Source organism: Ursus arctos, unplaced genomic scaffold, assembly GCF_023065955.2.
Source record: "Ursus arctos isolate Adak ecotype North America unplaced genomic scaffold, UrsArc2.0 scaffold_31, whole genome shotgun sequence".
Lineage (NCBI taxonomy): Eukaryota > Metazoa > Chordata > Mammalia > Carnivora > Ursidae > Ursus > Ursus arctos.
Window position 1 is genome coordinate 26,991,562 of NW_026622997.1, and position 17,148 is coordinate 27,008,709.

Sequence of the window (17,148 nt, forward strand, 5' to 3'; positions counted from 1 at the left end):
CCTCTACTTCCATAACATATTGTGGTTATCTCTCACGCCTTCGAAACATAGTTGTCGAATGATCTGCTGAACGGGTAGTGGGTCTGATTGGAATACAATAATAGAGACAAAGGAGCGAACTAGTACCACATTTCGTAGAATGAAACCTACTGTGAAGAGAATACAAATTATATTCATGAAAATTATAGGTTATAAAATTAAATGTCTTAGTCATTGGCTGCCGATATGTTGATGAAGAGGTCATTCCAACCCTATCTTTGTTCAAATGATTTGCATGTATTATGCAAATAGATAGAACTAGTAAAAGAATGCCGACACTGCACGGGGCCGACGGTACACTCCCCGGGACCCCAGGATTGGCCTGTCTATCCACTGTATTTGCATGACGTGATTTAATAACTAGAATGCCCCACCTCTCTAATGCTTTCACCTCTCGCGAATGGACGCGTGAATTGGGACTCTTCCCTGGTTACGTAAAGCTCCGCCCTCCAGCAGCTAATCCCTTCCGCCCCGAGCTCTCGCTCCCTCTCCGCTGAAAGCGCTGCCAGTCTTGCATCGTTTCCTTCCACTCCCCGCGTCCCTACGTCTCTCCGCTCCCATCTTTCCACGAACGCACGACGCACGCTCCGCCCCTTCCCCCCCCTCCCCGATTTGTCGCGCAAATTCTGCGCCCTAACCGCCGGGTAGACAGGCACTGCATTCCCGCCCCCTCTACGCGTCTTAACGGCCGGCGCCGAGGGCGCGTCTCTTTAGCCAACCGGAGTCCTAGCGCCCGAAAGTCCCTCCTCTTTATGCAAATAACCTAGCCTGCTCCGCAGGCCTTGCTTTTTTTTTTTAAATAAGGACAGCCCTCGAAGTAAAGAGTGATAGGGTAGAAGGTGCCCCGCCCTTTATGCAAATCAGGGGGCGTGTCATGCGCTGAGGGAGGCGGGAGGTGGGGGGGGTTGCTCCCGGGGGCGGCGGTTGCCCGGATGGGCCGTTAGTCGGAGCCCAGCCGCGGAGTGAGCGAGGGAGACGGGAGGAGCCGAACCCGGCGCCATCCGCCGCCATCCGCCCCCGCCCCACCGCCATCCCACCTCGGGGAGCCCCTAGGCCCCGGTCCCGGACCCCCGCGCACCCGGCCAGGTGAGTCTGGGGAGCCGAGTGCTAACGTCCTTTTCCGGCGCGGGAGCGGTGGTAGCGGCGGCGGCGGCGGCGGTGGCGGGCCGGGGGGGGGGGGGGAGGAGAAGCTGCCATTAGCCGCCGCCATTTTGTCCTCCTCCTGCCGGGGCTTGCCTGCCCCTCCCCCTCTGATACCCCAGCTTGGTACCCGCACCTCCAACCCCTCACACAGAATCTATGGCCTGCCCCTCACTACCCATATTCTTGGTTTCATGGGACGACCCCCTCTTCTGGGCCCCTAACTCCCCACCCTCTGCTGCGCTCTTGGCCTCTTCACCCCAATCTGTGGGTCCCCTTCCCCGCCGCCACTTTGGGATGGGCCGCGCCCGCCGATCCGCGGAGAGTCTCTTTTCCTCCATATTGGGCCACCCTCCCATCACCCAGTGCTTAGGTTCCCCATTCTTGACACCCCTCTTCGCGTCTAGTCACTCCCACCCTGGAACCCTGCTTTTATCCTACATCTTTGCTTTCTACGTTCCTCAGTCTTTATCTGCTTTTTCGTTTTTCCTATTTCCTTTCTCCTCTGTCTCAACACCCCCTCCTTTTTTTCTTGGGTCTCTTGACATTGCCCTCTTACTTTGCTCTGTAGCTTTTCTTTACCATTTCTGGTTAAGTGTATTAATCACCTGCTTTTGTGTTGATCCTCTTTTATTAGTGTTACTCCACCATTTGTCTATCTCTTTTTCCTTCATGTATTTATTTTTCAAAGATTGGAGTCTTTAAACTCCAATCCAATTCCCACTCCTTCATCTTACCTGTCTTAAACTTCTCCCTGGTTTTCATCCTGATTTTACCCAGTTTTTATCGTGGGCCTGCCTGGATTTCCCACCACCTCCCATCTCTTTCCTGTACGCCATTCCTTCCTATAAATGAATGCCTGGTCACTCAGGAACCGACTGACGATGCAGAGTTTGGCCTGCTTGGGGAGGAAGGAATATTGGGAAAAGAAATGACTTCTGATGAACATTCTTACTGAGGGCAGGAAAATGAAGTTGATTCTGGCTTTGGCCCCATGGTTACAGAGTGTGCTTGAGGTGGCTTCATAATGTTTTGTTTTTCTCACATCTGCATAGGGTAAGCCAGAGCCCACCAGTGTTTTCATCTGGAGACTAGGTTTTTTTCCCAGGAGCTGGGATGGGGGCAAGTGTAGGAAAAGATAGGGTGAATATTCCAAATACTTGGGGTTCTGTAGCTTGGGAGTATGTAGAGCCCCAATTCCATGAGGAATTATCTGGCACCAGCCCCCAGCCTGGCTGAGCAAGCTCATAAAATCGTTAAACTCCCGGCATACCTTTGTGCAAACCTCCCCAGATGGGAGTGAGGCTGCTGGGAAAGGAACCTGGGGCACAGTTAGGGAGCTGGTGTCTAATAAGTCAGGGATTTAAAGCTCTGTTCCTTGTAGGATGGAGCTGTATGCCTTTTTCTGGTTTTCTCTGGGGCTGGGACTTGCCACGATTTATTGTACCTCTCCGGAATGCTTTTTGTGAAGGGAGAAAAGATTATTACTTGGGATAATGAAGAAGCGGCTACCCTTTATAGACTGGCGCAAAAGAAAGTGTGTGTCTACTACTAGGAGCATACTAGATTTTTAATTTGGATTTGTTTGGCAAGAGGTGTCTGGGGGAAAGAGGGACCATGGCATTTGGGCTCTGTGGGAGTTGTTTAAAGGGACAGGAAGTTTGAATAGGCTGGAGGAAAAGACATCAGAAGACCAAGTATTTGGGCCCCTAATGAAAATGCAAAGGAGCATCTAGGGAACAGAGAGTGAAACACTTGGTGTCTGGCCCACAGGCTCCGGCACGTTTTGGGGGAGGTGCCTGCAGGACCCAACGTACTCAATGAGCTTCCAGCGCAATGTCCGATCGCTCGGGGCCGACTGCCAAGGGGAAGGATGGAAAGAAGTATTCCTCGCTCAACCTGTTTGATACGTATAAGGGCAAGTCCTTAGAGATCCAGAAACCCGCTGGTGAGGGTCCTGCCAAGATGTTCCTAATTCCTAGAGTCTGGGCATGAATGGGGCATACATTTTAAAGCTCTTAGAAGGAAAATGGTTATAGTACAAGTATCACAAGACTAGAAGAACACTAGAGACTTCCCAGCTTTATCTTGGGTCCCCTAGGGAATGTTGGGCTTTGGATGAACACCAGTGACCCTCCTACAAAGGCGTGTCTATAGTTCCCTGTCTTTGGACACGTAAGAATTGGAGGCAAAGAAACGTGGAGTTGGAGAAGTCTGGGGCCAGCTTGCTCCCTGCAGGCTCAAGATGAACCATCCAACAAAGAAGCGTCAAGTGTAATGCATCTTAGTGTTCCAGTGGAATTTCAGAAATTGCTGAGGGCAAAGGAAGGAGTGGTTTCTAAAAGAAGTTTCATAATAAGACGTTGAGGAGGTACAAATGGGGCCTAGGGTAGGAAGGTGTCCAATCACCCATGTGGGGCGTTCTTCGCCCTCCCATCTTTTTTCCAGTTGCCCCTCGCCATGGCCTGCAGAGTCTCGGGAAAGTTGCCATTGCCCGGCGTATGCCACCCCCAGCCAACCTTCCGAGCCTGAAAGCCGAGAACAAAGGCAATGACCCCAACGTCTCACTAGTGCCGAAAGACGGAACAGGATGGGCAAGCAAACAGGAGCAGTCCGACCCCAAGAGGTAGACAGAGGTTTGGGGGATGTAGAGTGATGACTACTTTAACTTTGAATTTCAGGATAAAATAGGGCTTGTCTAGCCCAGCCACATAAGATCCAGAGACCGAGGGAAGCCCTTTCTTGGTTATTCCAGGGCTCCTGTTAGAGAACTAAGGAATGACACTTCTAGCTTTCTAAAGAAGTGAGGTAGAAGGAAGGGATCAACAAAACAGATGACAGCCTACATGGGGTGACTAAGTTATAGTATTTTGTCACAAATATTTGTAAATAGTAACAAATGGGCTTGGGTTCACTTCCTTTCCCCCATCAATTGGACAAGTAGGGGAAGCATCTCAGGTCCTGGATAACCTTCCTGTCCTACCATCCCCTTAGTTCCGATGCCTCAACCGCTCAGCCGCCGGAATCGCAGCCACTGCCGGCTTCACAGACGCCTGCCTCCAACCAACAGAAACGACCCCCAGTAGCCCCCGAGGTATGTGAAGAATTGGAGGGTATTAAAGGTCTGGGGGCAAGAATGATTTGTAGTTCTACCACCCAGGTCACCATTTATTATTTCTCTGCTTCCCCAGAACACTCCTTCGGTTCCAAGCGGGGTAAAGTCCTGGGCACAAGCCAGCGTCACCCATGGAGCACATGGAGATGGTGAGTGCAGGGCTACTTGGGGAGCTTTCTCTGTGCGCTGTGATAGGCAGGAACCCTGTACTATACCTTCAGCAAGGTGTTCTCAGTTCTCTGGCTAAGTTTGGGCCCCATATTCAGTTTCATGGGCCACGTGAGCAAGTTCGTTTCTGTCTTACGTGAGGCTGAGGGGGGTGTTCCAGAACTGACCTTGATTATTGGGGAATGAGTACACAGTGTATAGGGAGTGAGTTTGAAAGCAGGAATTTGATCTGGTACTATCAGAGCCTTCGATTTTTGTGGTCCATTCTCAGTAAATACGGTTTGTTTGGGTTTTTTTGGTATTTTTTGGTCTGCTACTCTGTACTACCAACAGGTGGAAGGGCATCAAGCCTACTGTCACGATTCTCTCGAGAGGAATTTCCGACCCTGCAGGCGGCTGGCGACCAGGACAAGGCTGCCAAGGAAAGGGAGTCTGCCGAACAGTCGTCTGGGCCCGGACCAAGCCTCCGCCCCCAAAGTGAGTGGTTGCCATTTGTGAGTTGAGTGGCGTGGGTGAGTGGTTGGTTATATTTTGGCCAGAACAGTACCTTACTCCATCTCAGAGCCAAGTGCTGGCTTATTCACCTTCTTCATCATTTTTAGCTATGTTTCCTCTTTTCCTTTTCCAAAATACAGATTCTACAACTTGGAGGGACGGAGGTGGGCGTGGCCCTGATGAGCTGGAGGGCCCAGACTCCAAACTTCATCACAGCCATGATCCCCGGGGGGCGCTGCAGCCTTCGGGCCCACCCCAGTTCCCTCCCTACCGCGGAATGATGCCGCCCTTCGTGAGTTTGTATATCTTGTTTTGGGATGGTTGCACTTGCCACTAGAGAGTTAGCAACTAGGACTTAGCCTTTGGAGGGAACAGAAAGAAAGCAGGGGCCTTTGACAGAGGAAAGGATAATAGGTTTAGGGAGCTAGTTTGCATATTTGTCCCTCTAAGCATCTGCTGTTGGGCCGTTTTACAGATGTATCCCCCATATCTCCCGTTCCCTCCACCCTATGGACCCCAGGGGCCTTACCGATACCCTACTCCTGATGGGCCCAGGTGAGTAATCCAGGTCTGGGTTTCTGGTTGGGGGCAGGGGAAGCCTCTTAGAAAGGGAGATGGCCTTCTGGCCCAGAGGCTGAGTCTTGTATATGGTTCTGCAACATGCCATCTTTGATACTCTCTCTCCCATTTGTCTTTTCATACGTAGCCGTTTCCCCCGTGTGGCGGGCCCTCGGGGTTCAGGGCCGCCAATGCGCCTTGTAGAGCCTGTAGGTCGGCCTTCGATTCTTAAAGAGGATAACCTCAAAGAGTTTGACCAGTTGGATCAGGAGAATGATGATGGTTGGGCAGGTTAGTGCATATGAAAGATGAAGCCTTTTGGTCTCAAAAGTCAAAATCTGATGAATAAATAGGGGATTGTGTGGGAGAAATTGTGTGGGAGAAAAGGAGATGCTGAAGGGTAGGGCAGGCACGTGGTGGAAAGCCAAGTTCTGGTAAAGAACTGAGAGGTGTGGGAATGCCAAGACTCACAGTGTGGCTTCATGCAGAGGGGGGGTTGGTGTTGGGCGTGCATCGCACTACATCATACCAGACCCCTTCCTGTGTTCCAGAAGTTATCTGAGATTGGAGAGCAGAATGCTTGGGTTATTGCTTTTTCACTTTTCCGCACAGGGGCCCACGAAGAGGTCGATTACACTGAAAAGCTCAAGTTCAGCGATGAGGAAGACGGGCGAGACTCCGATGAGGAGGGAGCTGAGGGCCAGTGAGTTAGGGGGCTCAGTTCCTTTGTAGTAATATCCTCTTAAAGGAGCTGGTTTCCAACTGATTTTAATTCCACTGTTGGTCTGCTCACAGCAAGGAGTCCCAATCAGCTGCTGGTGAGGAACGGCCCCCTGAAGCAGATGGCAAAAAGGGCAACTCCCCTGGCAGCGAACCGCCCCCTCCCAAGACGGCCTGGGCAGAGACCTCTCGGCCTCCAGAGACAGAGCCGGGGCCTCCTGCCCCAAAGCCTCCCCCACCCCCACCTCACCGGGGCCCCGCCGGGAACTGGGGCCCCCCTGGGGACTACCCAGTGAGTGTCTATAATGAGGGCATTGAGAAGGGTCAGTTGTGGGAGATGAGTGTCGGCTGAGAAGTTGAAGCACTAGTAATTGAGGAAGTTGGGGGGCGGGTCAGGAATGGGCCACAGGAAGTAGAAAAAAGTGGAGCATCTCTGAAAAGCATCCAGAGCATCTCTGGGACATCTTTGGTGTTACGGGAGTCTGGGTTAAACAAAATTGGGATGCTAGTGAGGAAAAACAAGGAGGCCTGGTGTTTAGGTCTCTGAAAGGAGAAAGGAAACAAGATTAGGATGAGTTTGTCTCTACCCAAAGAGACCACCAACCCAAGGCCAGTTCCTGTCCCCACAGCTAGAGACAGTTGGTCAGTCTGTGAAAAAAGATAAATCTGACGACTGACACCTCTGGCCCTGCCGGGTCTGCCCATTGACAGGATCGGGGGGGCCCTCCCTGCAAGCCCCCAGCTCCCGAAGACGAGGATGAGGCGTGGCGGCAGCGGCGAAAACAGTCTTCATCTGAGATCTCCCTGGCCGTGGAGCGGGCCCGACGCCGGCGAGAAGAGGAAGAGCGTCGCATGCAGGAGGAGCGCCGGGCAGCCTGCGCTGAAAAGCTCAAGCGACTTGATGAGAAGTTTGGGGCGCCTGACAAGCGGCTCAAAGCAGAGCCTGCTGTCCCACCTGCTGCCCCTCCTGCCCCAGCTCCACCACCTGCAGTTCCCAAAGAACTCTCTGCACCTCCAGCTCCTCCACCAGCACCAGCCCCAACACCAGAAAAAGAACCGGAAGAGCCGACACAGTCCCCTCCTGCGCAGTCCGCCCCCACTCCAGGTGTGGCTCCAGCTCCCACCCTGGTGAGTGGTGGTGGCAGTACTAGTAGCACCAGCAGTGGCAGCTTCGAAGCCAGCCCAGGTATGGAGATGGGATAGGGTACTACTGGGTGTCCTGTTTCTTCTCTGTTGGGGCTGAGGGCACAGGTGGTAAGGATGGGAGGAAATGAAGTAGAAATCAGTGGTTTGGGTTTATCGGATTATCAGTGGTGGAGGAAAAGGGGGGTTTCTTTGCTCATGTGGATATCTAAGGTGGGGGAGGTTTTACTATGAGTTCCTGGATAAGCAGCAATCTAAAAGCACTTGCCAAAAGCTTAGCATGGAGTGAGAGTAAAGACAGGGTCTGTTGCTTTGGTGGTTTTGTGGGCAGTTCACACCACTGTCATTGGCTCTTGAAGTAAGCGTTTATCTTTAGAGAGGGTGTTAGAGGTGAGAGTGGAGCATGTGGGGCTGTTCATGTTTATGGGAGGTCTCTCGGGGGACTAGGTCACTCTAACGATAATCTTTTTGTCAATGCAGTGGAACCCCAACTGCCCTCAAAAGAGGGTTCTGAACAACCAGAAGAGGTTCCCTCTCCTGCCACAACCCCGGTCCCAAAAGTGGAACCCAAGGGTGATGGGGCTGGTCCCACCCGGCAGCCCCCCAGCCAGGGCTTGGGCTACCCCAAATACCAGAAGTCGTTGCCACCGCGTTTCCAGCGGCAGCAGCAGGTGAGAGCCTTCTTTCTCCTGGTCAGAGCAGTTTCCTTCCCTGGCTTCACATGCGTACCCCTTTCGGAAGGTGTCTTCTGGGTCCCTCTACCAGTTCTGTCTCTGGTGTGTCACCCTTGTGTCCGTCTAGTCCTAGTATTTGTCACATCTGTGTGTTAACTTTGCTTCTGGGCTTGTTTCCTGTTAGGGGCAGGGGTTTTGATGCCTCTCTCGTCCCCTCTGCTGTCCTTCCCCAGGAGCAGCTTTTGAAGCAGCAGCAACAGCAGCAGTGGCAGCAGCATCAACAGGGTTCTGCCCCACCTGCTCCGGTACCGCCGTCACCACCGCAGCCTGTGACCATTGGGGCTGTGCCAGCTCCACAGGCTCCACCACCGCCCCCCAAGGCCCTGTACCCAGGTGCTCTGGGCCGGCCCCCACCCATGCCCCCGATGAACTTTGATCCCCGCTGGATGATGATACCTCCTTATGTGGACCCCCGGCTCCTCCAGGGTCGGCCCCCTCTGGACTTCTACCCTCCTGGTGTGCATCCCTCTGGTAAGGGCCCTCGAGGGCATGGGTAGGGGACACCGCAGTCCTGGGAAGTGGCCATCTGCATCTTGCTGTGTGGATGAAGGGTAATGGGTAAAGGAGGGAGGGTATGTGCTAAGTATTGCTGTGAGATCGCTCTTTGTTTCAGGAATGGCCTTGGGAAAGAAGCAGTGGGCTTTCATTGGCCAGGATTTACTTGGGGGGGATTCATCAATTCATTCATAGGGAAGCTGAGTGGATAACTCTTCCAGGAGAGTGTGTCAGGCTCAGACTTGTCGGGAATAAGAGACGGAGGAGTTGACATCGACGTGACTGACAGAAGTAGATTGGGGAGATGCCTTTTGAGCCAGAGGGCCTGTTACATAGAAGAGGGTTAGCTTTCTCATCCCTCTTGTTTTCTTAGGCTTAGTTCCCCGGGAGCGCTCAGACAGTGGGGGTTCAAGCTCAGAACCGTTTGAGCGCCATGCACCTCCCCTCTTACGGGATCGGGGCACCCCACCAGTGGATCCAAAGTTGGCCTGGGTAGGAGATGTCTTCACCACCACACCCACTGATCCCCGCCCGCTTACCTCCCCACTGCGCCAGGCTGCCGAGGAGGATGACAAGGGGATGCGGTGAGTCTGTGTAGCGGAAGTGGGTGCATCTGCCAGTGAAAGGACCTGGGTTAGGAGGAGAGGTTCTTTGGATTATTGGTGAGGTGACAGGAATAAATGTGAGAGGAGCGTCGGGGTGGTAATACAATGTTCTCTTTGTTTATCTAGTTCCAGTTTTTCTCATGCTAAGACACTTAATTTCCACTTTTTTCTGTGTCCCTTTTTAGGAGTGAGACCCCTCCAGTACCTCCACCACCACCCTATCTGGCCAGTTATCCAGGCTTTCCTGAGAATGGAGCCACTGGGCCCCCGATCCCTCGCTTCCCTCTGGATGAACCAGCTCCCCCAGGGCCCCGTCCACTCCCCTGGCCCCCAGGCAACGATGAAGCTACCAAGATACAAGGTCCGCCACCCAAGAAGGAAACCCCCAAGGAAGAGACTCCACAGCTGACGGGACCGGAAGCCGGCCGAAAGCCTACCCGCGGAGTAGGAGGCCCAGGTCCCCCTCCACCTCGCAGAGAGAGCCGCACTGAGACCCGCTGGGGCCCTCGCCCAGGCAGCAGTCGTCGTGGGATCCCTCCAGAGGAGCCAGGGGTCCCTCCCCGCCGGGCTGGGCCTATAAAGAAACCCCTACCACTTACGAAAGCTGAAGAGCCGCCACCCAAGCCTCTGGAGCAAGGCGATGACAGCCCCAAGGTTGCGAAGCCAGACCTCCTCAAGACAGCAAAGGGGAAGATAGGGGTCCCCAAGGAGACCCCACCCAGTGGGAATCTTTCCCCTGCCCCGAGGCTTCGGAGGGATTACTCTTATGAAAGAGTGGGTCCTGCCTCTTGCCGGGGCCGGGGCCGAGGCGAGTATTTTGCCAGAGGGAGGGGTTTTCGGGGGACCTATGGGGGCCGGGGGCGGGGAGCCCGAAGCCGAGAGTTCCGCAGTTACCGAGAGTTCCGGGGAGATGATGGGCGTGGTGGTGGAGCAGGGGGACCAAACCATCCCCCTGCTCCTCGAGGCCGTACTGCCAGTGAGACGCGAAGCGAGGGTTCGGAGTACGAAGAAATCCCCAAGCGGCGTCGGCAGCGGGGCTCAGAAACGGGCAGTGAGACCCATGAGAGCGATCTGGCCCCCTCAGACAAGGAGGCTCCTCCGCCCAAGGAAGGAGTGCTCACCCAAGTCCCTCTTGCTCCACCACCATCGGGAGCCCCTCCTTCACCGGCCCCAGCCCGCTTTTCCACCGCCCGAGGCGGGCGCGTCTTCACTCCCAGAGGAGTGCCATCACGCCGGGGGCGAGGGGGCGGGCGGCCCCCTCCACCCATTTGTCCAGGCTGGAGCCCTCCCACCAAGTCCCTGGCTCCCAAAAAGCTTCCAACAGCTCCTTTGCCACCAAGTAAGGAGCCTTTGAAAGAGAAGCTGATCCCAGGGCCTTTGTCCCCCGTGGCCCGGGGAGGCAGCAGTGGCGGCAGCAACGTCGGCATGGGTGTGGAAGACGGGGAGCGGCCCCGACGGAGGCGGCATGGGAGGGCTCAGCAGCAGGACAAACCACCTCGGTTCCGGAGGCTGAAACAGGAACGGGAGAATGCTGCCAGAGGGGCCGAGGGCAAGCCCTCTTCCCTAGGCCTTCCAGCCCCCACCTCTGGAGCGGAGGAGACACTCACAACAGTGTCCGTCCCCCCACCCCCTCGCCGGGCAGCTGCCAAGTCTCCTGATCTGTCAAACCAGAACTCCGATCAAGCCAATGAGGAATGGGAGACTGCATCAGAGAGCAGCGACTTTGCCAGTGAGCGCCGGGGGGACAAGGAGGCTCCCCCAGCAGCACTGCTGGCCCCCAAAGCTGTGGGAACTCCTGGGGGCAGTGGAGGTGGAACCGGACCAGGCATTTCAACCATGTCCCGTGGAGATCTGAGCCAGAGAGCCAAGGATTTGAGCAAGCGGAGCTTCTCGAGTCAGCGGCCGGGCATGGAAAGGCAGAACCGGCGCCCGGGCCCAGGCAGCAAGGCTGGCAGCGGTGGTAGCAGCAGTGGCGGAGGTGGAGGGGGACCTGGAGGGAGGACCGGCCCAGGTCGAGGGGACAAGAGGAGCTGGCCCTCTCCCAAGAACCGGAGGTGGGTAGGGACCGGCTGTTGAGTTTATTCCTAAGGCTAAGCAGTGGGGGATGGAGAGAACCTGAAGGAAAGGGAAGGGGGCTGTGGTGGAGTTTGAGGTCTAAGGGCACAGGGGCTGCTAGGCCCTGAACAGCCATATCCAGGGAAGGTAACTGGAAAGCAGTTACTGATCAAGTCAGGAGTGCGCGTGTATCCTTGGTTCTTTGCTTTTTGTCTTAAAGACCCGTATACATAGAATTCGTTAGACGTACTCAGAAACACCTGGATTTTAACAGGGAAGAGGGAGGAGTTGGAAGATTGGACTGGTAGGGAAAGTGTTAATAATTCCGAGAATATGGGAGCTGATGCTATTTTCTTTAGCCGCCCTCCTGAGGAGCGGCCCCCAGGGCTTCCTCTGCCTCCCCCGCCGCCCAGCAGTTCTGCTGTCTTCCGCCTGGACCAAGTGATCCACAGCAACCCTGCTGGCATCCAACAGGCTCTGGCCCAACTCAGCAGCCGCCAGGGGAGTGCAGCTGCACCAGGCGGGCACCCAAGGCCCAAGCCTGGGCCTCCCCAAACCCCTCAAGGCCCCTCCCCTCGGCCGCCAACCCGATATGACCCTCAGAGGGCCACCAACAACGGTGTCAGTTCGGGTAAGCTGGAGGGGCTAAGGGTGGGGACGTCTCCATCCCCAGAGAAGGTCAAGTGGCAGGGGCGAAAGGGTCTCGCTTGGGGCCCTGATGCTGGGTGTCTGCATTGAGCAAGGGTGGAAGGGTTGGGTGGGCTAACGGGAAAAGCTAGGGTCAGTGATAGAGCAAAGTGGATGCCGATGGATTTTCCCTTTATCCTAGACTCCCACTTCGAGGAGCCAGGGCTGATGGTGAGGGGGGTGAGCGGGACTCCCCGGGACTCTGCTGGGGTTAATTCCTTCCCCCCAAAACGGCGGGAGCGGCCTCCCAGAAAGCCGGAGCTGCTGCAGGAGGTGAGGGATGGAGCTTGAGGTCGTGCTTCACTGCTCTTACTCCTGTAGATTCTGGCTTAGATTTTCTTCATTTCTCTGTTCTCGTCACTGTCCTCACCCCAAATTCTCAGTATTAGTCACTGCTTATCTTTCCTCTGTCCCCTTTTTTGCCCCACACCTCACTCTGGCCCAGCATCTTCCAGTCCCCAGTTCCCACCTCATTCATGTTTTGCCTCTGGGCTTTCTCACCTTTAGGAATCTTTGCCGCCTTCTCATAGCTCTGGATTCTTGGGTCCGAAGCCCGAGGGCCCAGGCCCTCAGGGAGAGTGCAGAGACGCAGGGACAGAGGCCCTGACCCCTCACATCTGGAACCGTTTACATACTGGTGACTAAGCCTGAGGGGCCAGGGGGAGGGCTGTGTCAGAGGGCGGAGAGGGCAGGGTGGTCTTGGGACAGTCTCTCACCTCTGCTGTGTGGTGCTCTTCCCAGCCACTGGCCGGAAGAGTTACCGGCCTGGCTCCATGGAGCCCTGGATGGAACCCCTGAGCCCTTTTGAGGACGTGGCTGGAACAGAGGTGAGTGATGATGGGAAGGTATCTGGGCTGGGATTCTTCCCCACCTGTTCTGGGTTGTCTGGGGCTACTCACGGAGTTCTTTCCTTCCTTCCATTTGTGTATTTGTAAGCATCAGTTAGGTATTGGAGTGTTTTCTACCTTGACTTAACTAACTCCTTCTCCACTCCTCTCAGATGAGTCAGTCTGACAGTGGGGTGGACCTGAGTGGGGATTCTCAGGTGTCATCAGGTCCCTGCAGCCAGCGAAGTTCCCCTGATGGAGGACTCAAAGGGGCAGCAGAGGGGCCTCCCAAGCGGCCTGGAGGCCCCTCACCCCTGAATGCTGTTCCTGGTGAGGGTCCGCCTGGCTCTGAACCCTCTGAACCTCCTAGGAGACGGCCACCTGCTCCCCATGATGGGGACAGAAAGGTAAAAGACCAAGAAAAGTTAAGAGGAATGTTTCTGGGACTCTGGGACTTCGGCCCTACGTTTGTCTCCTCCTTCCCTATGCTTGTGTCTTCTGGACATTCTTTCATTTGGGCTTCCTTTTACTTGCCCAACCCAGGAGCTGCCCCGGGAGCAGCCTCTGCCCCCCGGCCCCATTGGCACAGAGCGATTGCAGCGGACAGACCGAGGCCCAGAGCCTGGCTCCCTCCGGCCATCCCATCGACCTGGCCCCCCCGTCCAGTTTGGCACCAGTGACAAGGTGTGCGTGGGCAAGATCTGAGTATCTTGGGGTGGACCGGAGGTGGGATATGGAGGATACACATCTTGGGTCATGGGATGCTCTCCCCTGTGTCACTACCACAGGACTCGGACCTGCGCCTGGTGGTCGGAGACAGTTTAAAAGCAGAGAAGGAGCTAGCAGCATCAGTCACTGAGGTGAGTGGGAGCGTTGGGTGGGAAGGCCTTCAGTTTCTGGAGAAAATGGCTGGATGTGACCTGGACGGCCAGGAAGCCGATAGTGCACCTCACCAGGCTTCTTCACAGGCCGTGCCCATATCCCGAGACTGGGAGCTGCTCCCTAGTGCTGCTGCCTCAGCCGAGCCACAGTCCAAGAATCTGGGTTCCGGGCACTGTGGCCCAGAGCCCAGCTCCTCAGGCCAGCGCTTGTACCCTGAGGTCTTCTACGGCAGCCCTGGGCCTCCGACTTCACAGGTAGGTCCTGCTTCCTATCCCGTTACCCCCTTCTGCCTGCTGTTTCTCACAATCCAGCCTTTCCGGTTTGTGTAGTTGTAAACCCTCATTACGTATGATTTTGTTTTTCCTCTTGATTTTACTCTAGTAGGGGGGGTGGGTGATCTTAACCAGAAAAACTGGAGCTCTTCCAGCCTTGTCGTCCCGCAGGTCTCGGGGGGAGCTGTAGACTCTCAGTTACATCCCAGCAATGGAGGCTTCCGCCCTGGGACACCCTCCCTTCACCCTTACAGGTAAGACTAGATGCCTGTTGATCTCAGAAGGAAAGGGGGAACTGTGTTTCGTGGAGGGAAGGGGAAGACCTCTTTCAGAGGTATCAAAAGTGGTAGACTTAGCTCAGAACAAAGGAGTAAATGATTCTGGTTTCCTTTTCCTGACCCCCCTCCTGCACCTGAATCCCCCCCCACCCCGGTCTTCTTTCTCCAGGTCACAGCCCCTGTACCTCCCCCCGGGCCCAGCGCCCCCCTCGGCACTGCTTTCCGGGGTAGCTGTCAAGGGCCAGTTTTTGGATTTCTCTGCACTGCAAGCAACAGAGCTGGGGAAGTTGTCAGCTGGAGGAATCCTGTACCCTCCACCTTCCTTCCTTTACTCTCCAGCCTTCTGCCCTAGCCCTTTGCCCGATCCACCCTTGCTTCAGGTGAGAGGTGGGCAGGTGCTGGGCTTCAGGAGTAGAAAGGGAGGGAATGCTTTTGGGGGAGTTGACATTGGTCCCTGTGGTCCCCAACAGGTGCGCCAGGATCTGCCATCCCCGTCAGATTTTTATTCTACTCCTCTGCAACCTGGTGGCCAAAGTGGCTTCCTCCCCTCAGGGGCCCCTACCCAGCAGGTACCTTTTGTCTGCCTCTTGCTCTTCGTTCTATTTCTCTATCCAGCCTCTGGCTTTTTTATTTGTCTTATTGTATTTCTGGTTTTCTGACATTCTTTCCTGCCTCCCACCCCCCCCACACCCCATATTTCTTACTGCAGATGCTTCTACCCATGGTGGACTCACAGCTGCCTGTGGTGAACTTTGGCTCCCTGCCACCAGCGCCACCTCCTGCCCCACCACCCCTTTCTCTCTTACCTGTGGGCCCTGCTCTGCAGCCCCCCAGCCTGGCTGTGCGGCCCCCACCTGCTCCTGCTACTCGGGTGCTGCCTTCACCTGCCAGACCTTTCCCCCCTAGCTTGGGGCGAGCAGAGGTAAGGTACAGGAACTGAAGGGCTAGGGCTCTCCCGAGAGCTAGGGGTAGGGGATTCAGTATCTCAAGAGGAATAAGGTTGAGAGGCAGGAGGCTTATGAGGTTTTTTTCCCTTCAGCTGCACCCAGTGGAACTGAAGCCGTTCCAGGATTATCGGAAACTGAGCAGCAACCTTGGGGGACCCGGGTCGTCACGCACTCCCCCAGCTGGAAGGCAAGAAGAGGGAGTGGGGATGCAGACTGCTCATCCTTAAGGGCTTTCTTACTTAGGGGACCAGGGAGCAGGTGTCAGACTTGCCTTAAACGCTCTTCCTCCTGTAGGTCTTTCTCCAGCCTGAATTCCCGTCTCAAGGCCCCACCTTCTACCTACAGCGGAGTCTTCCGCACCCAGCGCATCGACCTCTACCAGCAGGTGAAGGAGAGACCCCTGTGGCCCCAAGTCTGAATCGAAGAGTACCCTCTGAGTTCCTGTCTTTTCATCCCTGGCCTCCCAGTAGGACTTATCCTTGCCTGTGTGCTATCCCCCAGGCCTCCCCACCGGATGCCCTGCGCTGGATGCCGAAGCCCTGGGAGCGGACGGGACCACCTTCTCGAGAGGGGTCTTCCCGACGGGCAGAGGAGCCTGGGTCCCGAGGGGACAAGGAGCCTGGGTTGCCCCCACCCCGCTGAGGGAGTTCCCCTTGCCCCCCATCCCCCGGGGCTTGTATATAGATTATAAATATATAAGGGGGAAAGGGGTGGGTGGGGAGGGGTTGTGGGGCTGGGGCCTCGCTTCCCCTCCACCCCCCTCCCCTGGTCCCCTATCCCTGGGGCCGTTTGTTAAAAAAGAATAATAAAAGGATTAAAAAAATTTTCTGCAGTGATTTTGGGGATGGGTCGGTTGTTAGCAATCTCTCGTAGCAGTACAGTGCCCAGGGATCTGTCGAGTGGTTTTGGGGAATTTACTTACCTTGGTGATCTGTTGTAACAAGCCACCTCAAAATTGGACCATTCAGTTGTAATTGAAGTCTTACGGGCTGGGAGTTAGAGCTGCCTCCCCTGGGCAATAGTTTCCTGTGCAAGTGAGGGAGGTCTGTTGGCTACCAGTCTGGAGCTGACAACTGGGCTGCTCCTGTGTGTCTGGGGCTTTGGTGGTGCGTCTAGAAGCTAGAACCCCACTGGATTGTCCAGCAGGATAGTTGAGTCATCAGGCCTCTTAACAACCCTGAGTTAAGTGTCCCAAGAGGTCCTGGTGGAAGCTGTGAAGTATACGGCCTGGCCTTAGCATGTCTTCGGCCATATTCTGTAGGTCCAGCACTAAGCTGGCACATGGGGAGGGGAGTGTAACTGTGTCTCTCGCAGGGAGTAGCAAGGAATTTGCAGCCTCATATCATTTTGGTCCTGGCTACAAACTTGAGAGAATGTGCCTTTAGAGCTGTCGCGTGGACTCTGCATTCAAGCACCTGGACAGGAGGTCCGTCCAACCCGGTAGATGAGCGCCGCCACTGTCAGACGTGGCTAGGCATGCTAAAACTGTATTTAGGTCTGCAGCTGCTTGGAAATTAAATGGTTTTTTACCGGATGGTTTGAGAGCTGTATGCTAGCCTAGAAATAGGTTTTGTCCATCTCTGAACTCCGTTCTTTCATTTACACGTAAAATGCTTGTGCGTGAAATTGTGTCCTGAAACCTGCCGTTGCCAGGCTTTGTTTGTGTTGTGCCACGTGAACAGTAAAACATGGTAGTGCGCGGCTGCTCACTGGGGAAGGTTAAAAGCGGTCTTCTATAGCTGGGTTCCTAGGGACTAGTCACACTTTTTTTTAAGATTTTACTTGACAGAGACAGCAGAGAGCGGGAACACAAGCAGGGGGAGGGAATGTGAGAGGGTGAAGCAGGCTTCCAGCTGAGCAGGGAGCCTGATGTGGGACCCGATCCCAGGACCCCCAGATCACCACCCAAGCTGAAGGCAGACTAACGACAGCCACCCAGGTGCCCTGGGACTATTCACTTTAAACTCACAGAAGACTGAAGTACTTAG

The 17,148-nt window shown here is 55.2% G+C and overlaps 1 protein-coding gene and 1 non-coding gene across 3 annotated transcripts; both read left to right on the plus strand.

Moving 5' to 3' along the window:
* The first annotated feature begins 956 nt into the window (after positions 1-956).
* Positions 957-16,612, plus strand: PRRC2A (proline rich coiled-coil 2A). Of its 2 annotated transcripts, XM_026482493.4 has the most exons (31): positions 957-1,125; positions 2,953-3,127; positions 3,628-3,805; positions 4,174-4,273; positions 4,371-4,443; positions 4,796-4,939; positions 5,098-5,249; positions 5,433-5,512; positions 5,664-5,806; positions 6,128-6,218; positions 6,311-6,527; positions 6,947-7,421; positions 7,859-8,049; positions 8,286-8,583; positions 8,981-9,191; positions 9,398-11,266; positions 11,627-11,898; positions 12,097-12,227; positions 12,462-12,591; positions 12,696-12,781; positions 12,955-13,188; positions 13,325-13,465; positions 13,570-13,641; positions 13,750-13,917; positions 14,107-14,189; positions 14,383-14,593; positions 14,684-14,782; positions 14,923-15,135; positions 15,253-15,347; positions 15,455-15,545; positions 15,662-16,611. In XM_026482493.4, the coding sequence occupies exons 2-31, from the start codon at positions 3,016-3,018 to the stop codon at positions 15,800-15,802; spliced, it is 6,501 nt and encodes a 2,166-aa protein (XP_026338278.2). In that variant the 5' UTR covers positions 957-1,125; positions 2,953-3,015; the 3' UTR covers positions 15,803-16,611. The 2 variants fall into 2 exon arrangements, with proteins under 2 accessions (XP_026338278.2, XP_057161019.1); XM_057305036.1 differs by lacking the exon at positions 14,923-15,135 and having other exon boundaries at positions 15,662-16,612.
* Positions 3,312-3,442, plus strand: LOC113243907 (small nucleolar RNA SNORA38). Its single transcript, XR_003312244.1, has one exon. It is a non-coding gene; the product is annotated as a small nucleolar RNA SNORA38 (small nucleolar RNA).
* Positions 16,613-17,148: the final 536 nt, after the last annotated feature.

What these genes read in the sequence shown, in the direction of transcription:
- PRRC2A (XM_026482493.4), top strand. Translation starts at nt 3,016, where the DNA reads ATGTCCGATCGCTCGGGGCCGACTGCCAAGGGGAAGGATGGAAAGAAG. An exon ending in GAGGATGACAAGGGGATGCG is followed by an intron (nt 9,192 to 9,397) that starts GTGAGTCTGTGT and finishes GTCCCTTTTTAG; the next exon opens with GAGTGAGACCCCTCCAGTAC. An exon ending in TAGCAGCATCAGTCACTGAG is followed by an intron (nt 13,642 to 13,749) that starts GTGAGTGGGAGC and finishes GCTTCTTCACAG; the next exon opens with GCCGTGCCCATATCCCGAGA.